Raw genomic sequence first — 7,224 nt, 5'->3', positions numbered from 1 at the left:
TCTGTGGAGATATAGAGCGTGGTGAAAAGTGAGCTAGGCTTCAGCCTTCTAGAATGCTAGGCAGTGGTACAATGCAATGACGGAAGAGCATTGTCTATGGAATAATATACCCCAGCAAGAACTGCACACTTTCAGCAGAGGAAGTAAATGGAGAAAACTGGTTCGAACATTTTTGAAAATGGAAGATACAGGAAAAGCAGTACCTAGCTTTATTGCTGTGATATTAGTATTTATTCCAACAATATGACATGTGAGCTGAAACAGTAACAAAAAATGTATGCACAATGTTCAGTCCATGGAATCCAGAATTTCTCCCCCATCTTAAATACTAAAATGAATACAAAACAAAGCAGGATACTTGTATAAAAATTAAAGTATCAAGAATGACATATGACAACATATAAATGTTTCACAAATAAAATATGGTACTTGCCGCTGTCATTTATGGTATGACCCAGTAGAAATTCTTGCTCATATGTCTGCTTGACAGTTAGCTGTCTTAGTTTCTGATCCTTTGACCTGGGATTGTTCATTTCTCGATAGGTCAGGTCATCTGTAGCTATGATAGTGACAGGCAACATGAAAGATAGCAACACCTCCTTCATTGTAAAGGGGCCTATTGTGAGAATAACATGAAAGAATGTAATGAGAGAAGGTTATTTGGCTAATCAAGATTGGTCCTCAATGGGTCCTGTAATTTTGTTCTCTGTGGGCTTTTCTTATTCTACTCGATCTTCTCAAGGAAGCACTATCCTTGAATCAAAGGTTTTATAAATATGGGTATGGAGTGCACTAGCAGAGGTGTAATGCTAATCTATGCAGCTCATTTCTTTAGGCTGCAGTTAGATTGGGGCTGATTTTGTTCTCAATACTAGCTGTTTTTGTGGCAGGAGTGGGCCAATGGAAAGACCAAAATCGCGGTGCAACACTTACAGAATCGTTACAGTGCAGAAGGAGGCCATTCAACCCATCATGTCTACACCAGCTCTCCGAATGAGCAATTCACTTAGTGCCATTCTTCTGCCTTCCTGTAACCCTGCATATTCTTCCTTTTCATATAGAAGTCTAATTCACTTTTGAATGCTTGAATTGAACATGTAAATGGTGGAAAGACTTTGGGGAGTCAAGAAATGAGTTACTCGCTACAGAGTACTCAGCCTCTGACCAGCTCTTGTAGCCTCACTATCTATATGGTTGGTCCAGTTACGTTTCTGGGCAATGGTGACTTGCCCGAATGTTGATGGTGGGGAATTTGACAATGGTAATACAATAGAATGTCAAGCGAAGGTGGTTAGACTTTTTTTTGTTGGAGATGGTCATTGTCTGGTACTTGTATGCTGCAAATGTTACTTGCTGTTTGAACTATTCAGGCCTGAATCACAGGAAAGTTATCATTGAAGGTCTAACAACCTTACGCTGCAACAGTAATTTTGGGCAGGAAATGCACTTACATTCCCTTCCACCACCAGATATATATTGCAGCTGAGTCAGTATCCTGAAAGTCCCTATCTAACACCATTGTGGCAGCACAAGAATTTCAAGGAGAAGGCACACAACCCGCTTCTCAAGATAATGAAGGATGGGCAATAAATGAGGCCGTGCCAATGCTGCCCATTTCCTGAGAAACTAAAATAATTACTGAAGCTTTTAACAAACAAAAGTACCTGATTTATGTTTCTGATGTGCTACATTGAACACCATTGACTCCAGGTTTACAGGAATTGACAGGATTGATCCATTTTTGCATTCCAGGATGGCTCTCTTTTGTGAATATAAGGAATGAATCCTAAGAATCTGCAAGAACAAAAAGATACAGAATGAATTAGTGCACTAAACTGTACAGATACTAACACATGCACTCAGTCTGTTATTGTCAGACAAAAATGTTGCACTTTAGGAACATAAATTATTTTCACTTAGAATTTTCTTTCAATGAATTGCCTGATTTTTTTGAACAAATTTCTCAATAAATGAATTCAGTTCAGGGTGGCGTGGAGGCACCAATTGTTCAAGCTCCACGCAGTAGACTACAGTTTGGTGGCGAGGGGAAAGAGTTTGACGATAGAGTTTTCATTCTGAGAATGTGGATGTCATACCATTATAAAATTATGGCTCCAACAAGTTAGAACCCAAGTACTGCCTTGGAAGACTAATGATTCTATTTTGAATTTGGGCCAGTAGAGTGACACTGGAAGACAGGCCAATGCTACGAGGACAGAAACAAAATACATGCAGATGCTGGAAATCTGAAAATAAAAACGGAAAAGGATGAAAATGCTCAGCAGGTTATGCAGCATCTGTGTTAAACAATAGTCAACATTAGGCTTGAAACTTTCAGTGCTCTTTTAGAACAAATGCTACCAAGACAAATACCATGGCAAGCTTTTTTTATTCATTCGTGAGATGTGGTCATCGCTTTTATTGCCAGCATTTATTGTCCATCCCCAAATGTCCTCGAGAAGGTGGTGAGCTGCCTTCTTGAACCGCTGAAGTCCATGTGGGGTAGGTACATCCACAGGGCTGTCAGGAAGCGAGTTCCAGGATTTTGACCAAGCGACAATGAAGGAATGGCGATATAGTTCCAAGTCAGGATCGTGTGTGGCTTGGAGGGGAACTTGCAGATGGTGATGTTCCCATGCATCTGCTGCCCTTGTCCTTCTAGATGGTAGAGGTTGAGAGTTTGGAAGGTGCTGTCAAAGGAGCCTTGGTGAGTTTCTGTAGTGCATCTTGTATATGGTACACACTGCTGCCACTGTGCGCTGGTGGTGGAGGGAGTGAATGTTGAGGGTGGTGGATGGGGTGCAAATCAAGCAGGCTGCTTTGTCCTGGATGGTGTTGAGCTTCTTGAGTGTTGTTGGAGCTGCACCCATCCAGGCAAGTGGAGAGTATTCCATCACACTCCTGACTTGTGCCTTGTAGATGGTGGACAGGCACTGGGGAGACAGGAGGTGAGTTACTTGCCGCAGAATTCTTAGCCTCTGACCTGCTCTTGTCACCACAGTATTTATATGGTGGCTCCAGTTCAGTTTCTGGTTAATGGTAACCCCCAGGATGTTGATTATGGGGGATTCAGCGATGGTAATGCCATTGAACGTCAGGGGAGATGGTTAGATTCTCTCTTGTTTGAGATGATCATTGCCTGGCACTGTGCGGCGTGATTGTTATTTGCCACTTATCAGCCCAAGCCTGGATGTTGTCCAGGTCTTGCTGCATTTCTACATGGACTGCTTCAGTATGTGAGGAGTCGCGAATGGTACTGAACATTGTGCAATCATCACATCTCCACTTCTCTCCTTAGGATTGAGGGAAGCTCATTGATAAAGCAGTTGAAGATGGTTGGGCTGAGGACACTACCCTGAGAAACTCTTGCAATGATGTCCTGGGACTGAGATGATTGACCTCCAACAACCACAACCATCTTCCTTTATGATTGGTATGACTTCAACCAGCAGAGAGTTTTCCCCTTGATTCCCATTGACTCCAGTTTTGCTAGGGCACCTTGATGCCATACTAGGTCAAATGTTGCCTTGATGTCAAGGGCAGTCACTCTCATCTCACCTCTGGAGTTCAGCACTTTTGTCCATGTTTGGACCAAGGCTGTAATGAGGTCAGGAGCTGAGTGGCCCTGGTGGAACCCAAACTGAGCATCAGGTTATTGCTGAGCAAATGCTGCTTGATAGCACTGTCGATGACCCCTTCCATCACTGTACTGATGATTGACAATAGACTGATGGGGCGGTAATTGGCCGGGTTGGACTTGTCCTGATTTTTGTGGATAGGACATACCTGGGCAATTTTCCACATTTCCAGGTAGATGCCAGTGTTATAGCTGTACTGGAACAGCTTGGCTAGTGGTGCGGCTAGTTCTGAAACACAAGTCTTCAGTACTATTGCCAGAATATTGTCAGGGATCATAGCCTTTGCAGTATCCAATGCCTTCAGCCATTTCTTGATATCACACGGAGTGAATCGAATTGGCTGAAGATAGGCGTCTGTGATGTTGGGGAACCTCAGGAGGAGGCCGAGATGGATCATCCACTCGGCACTTCTGGCTGAAGATGGATGCAAACGCTTCAGCTTTGTCTTTTGCACTGATGTGCTGGGCTCCCCCATCATTGAGGATGGGTATATTTGTGGAGCCTCCTCCTCCTCTTCTCAGTTGTTTAATCGTCTACCACCATTCATGACTGGATGTGGCAGGACTGCAGAGCTTAGATCTGCTCCGTTGTGTAATCGCTTAGGGGGTCTTTTGCATACTGCTTCCGCTGTTTAGCACTCATGTAGTCCTGGGTTGTAGCTTCACCAGGCTGACACCTCATTTTTAGGTGTGTTTCCTGGCGTGTTTTCCTGCATTCTTCATTGAACCAGAGTTAGTCCCCTGGCTTGATGGTAATGGTAGAGTGGGAGATATGCCAGGCTATGAGGTTACAGATTGTGCTTGAACACAATTCTGCTGCTGCTGATGGCCCACAGTGCCTCATGGATGCCCAGTTTTGAGTTGCTAGATCTGTACAAAATCTATCCTATTTAGCACAGTGGTCGTGCTACATATCACGATGGTGGGCACCCTCAATGTGAAGATGGGATTTTGTCTTCACAAGGACTGTGCGTTGGTCACTCCTACCAATACTGTCATGGACAGATGCACCTGCAACAGGTAGATTGGCAAGGATGAGGTCAAGCAGCTTTTTCTCTCACCACCTGCCGCAAACCCAGTCTAGCAGCTGTGTCCTATAGGACTCGGCCAGCTCAGTCACTAGTGGTGCTACCGAGTCACTCTTGGTGATGGGCATTGAAGTCCCCCACCCAGAGTACATTTTGTGCCCTTGCTCCCCTCAGTGCTTCCTCTAATTGGTGTTCAACATGGAGAAGCACTGATTCATCAGCTGAGGCGGGGTGGGAGGAGGGGCTGGTAGTTGATAATCAGCAAGAGGTTTCCCTGCTCATGTTTGACCTGAAACCAAGAGATTTCTTGGAGTCCCAGGCAATTCCCTCCCGACTGTATACCACTGTACCGCCACCTCTGGACATACCTAGGGATGGTGGCGCCTGTAAGGTATAATTCTGTGAGTATAACTATGGCAGGCTGTTGCTTGACTAGTCTGTGGGACAGCTCTCCCAATTTTGGCATAAGTCCCCAGATGATAGTAAGGAGGACTTTGCATGGTCATCTGAGCATGTACCAGGAAGGAATCTTGTTACTGGTTCAGTTAACCTTTGTTCTCAAGTTAATAAAATTGAAAGTTTTTTTCTTTAAAGTGTGAGTGGTCGTTCAACCACGCAGTTGCGCTTCACAATTGCTGTCAGGTATCAAGAGAAAGATTATTGATCTGCCTAAAGCCTCGGTTCACATCTTGTCAATGTAAGTGTCCTGTTTCTACCTCCTCCTTAAGATCCACAGACAGGATCAATCAATCCTTTCTGCTGTTACCCCGCCATACTCATTTCTTCTTATCTCAATTCTATTTCACCCTCTCGCCCAGTCCAGTCCCTACCTGTCTATAACTGTAACTCTTCTGATGCCCTCTGCTCTTTTAACAGTTTTCTTGCCCTAACCATCTTTTTACCAGATGTATACTTCAATCAGTTCCAATCCACCACCGCCCTCTTCTGCCTGGCTGAATTTCTTCACATACTGCACAACTTTTCCTTTAAGTCTATTCATTTTCTGCGTATAAAAAGGGACTGCATGGAAACCCACATAGATCCTAGCTATGTCTGTCTTTTTCTCAGATATGTTGGACATTCTTTATTCCAATCCACTCAGGTCCCATTGCTGATCTGTAAGATCTGCTTTCTACTCTTGCACTGATCTTGAGAATTTTATCAATTTTGATTTACATTTCCACTTTTATGTGGTCCATTTCTCACTCCTCTCCCTTCCTTGCCCTCCATCCCTGGAGATAGGCTGTCCACTGGCATCTGTTGCAAACAGATCTCACAAAACAAAATCCCACAATTCCTGAATTATACTCCATTCCCCTGTCCAGTTACTCTATCTGCATAGCATCTGCTCTGAAGGCACCACCTACCACACCAGAGCCTCCAAATTATCCTTCTCTTACCTCAATCGAGGATTGCCCTCACCATAGTTGACCCTAGATCCTTGAGTGAGCCTGACCCATTTTCTGTGCTTCTCCCCTCATCCTCATACTCCAAGAATCAGAACAGGTTCCCCCTTGTCATCATCTTTGACCCCACCAGCCTCTGAATTTGACAAATCACACATCGCCATTTCCACCACCTCCAATGCAATCCCACCAGAAAGCAAATCTTTCCCTCCCCTCCCCTCTCAGCAATCAGAAGGGTCCATTCCTTTGGTCACTCACCAACACTGCTACTACCTGCTGCCCTCTCCCTGGCACCTTCCTAATGCAAGCACGGGAAATGCAGCATCTGTTTATTCCTCACACTACAATCCAGGGCCCCAAACATTCCTTCTGTGTGACAGGCACTCCTTCCAGCCAGTACGCTGGATTCACTGTTCAGGATGCAGTCTTTATATCAGGAACCAAACTCAGATTAAGTTATCGCTTTGCTGACCGCCTCCCTTCTGTTTGCAGGTATGACCCTGAGCTCCCTGGCACTTACTATTTCAATTCTCCACCCCTCTCCCACTCTGATCCCTTTATCTTTGGCCTTCTACACTGTTCCAGTGAAGTGGGAGAGCACCTCATCTTTCTACTCACTTCTTAGCATCTCTAAGCCTTAATGTTGAGCTAACAACTTGAGATCTTAATTAAAACTCCCATTAACTGTCTGACAGTTTGTGCTGGCAATGTGGGAAGGGTGTGCCCATGTTTCAGGGGATGTGGAGCAGGAGTGGGTTGGTACTTAGGGTGAACATCCTTGTTGGAACACTTGGGTAGGGGGGGGGGGGGGGGTGCGGGTGGTGGTCTGTACTCTTGGTATCGATCTACTTCTCTTTTTTTATCCATCAATTCCTAGGCCGCTAGAACCTGATCTACCTTGCCAATTTTTCATGCTTAACCTTTGTACTGATCCTCCTTTTAACTATTCGCACACTCTCTGGGGAAGAAGTTGGTGTGTCTGGGCATTCCATTTCTGAGCCACTAAGTCAGTATTTGGGGGATGAAATTCAGGTGCTGGAATCCTGCATCCAATCAACCACCCTCCCCAGACATGTGTAGCTGCCTTATTAAACGCTGGCACACCCTGGTCTCCAAGGCACCTATCTGAAACAGCATTGTCCCCTTGGATATG

At 44.8% G+C, this 7,224-nt stretch overlaps 1 protein-coding gene across 1 annotated transcript in view; it reads right to left on the bottom strand.

The window, feature by feature from the left end:
• LOC137350595 (uncharacterized) overlaps positions 1 to 7,224 on the bottom strand; it is a 44,077-nt gene that overhangs the window by 15,981 nt on the left and 20,872 nt on the right. Inside the window, exons 2-3 of the mRNA XM_068015297.1 lie at positions 1,665 to 1,794; positions 434 to 616 (exon numbers count right to left, since the gene is read on the bottom strand). Coding sequence (XP_067871398.1) covers positions 434 to 616; positions 1,665 to 1,794 — 313 coding nt within the window. The remainder of the gene's footprint in view (positions 1 to 433; positions 617 to 1,664; positions 1,795 to 7,224) is intronic.

This window comes from Heterodontus francisci, chromosome 35 (assembly GCF_036365525.1).
Source record: "Heterodontus francisci isolate sHetFra1 chromosome 35, sHetFra1.hap1, whole genome shotgun sequence".
Lineage (NCBI taxonomy): Eukaryota > Metazoa > Chordata > Chondrichthyes > Heterodontiformes > Heterodontidae > Heterodontus > Heterodontus francisci.
This window is presented reverse-complemented; position numbering and strand designations above follow the sequence as displayed.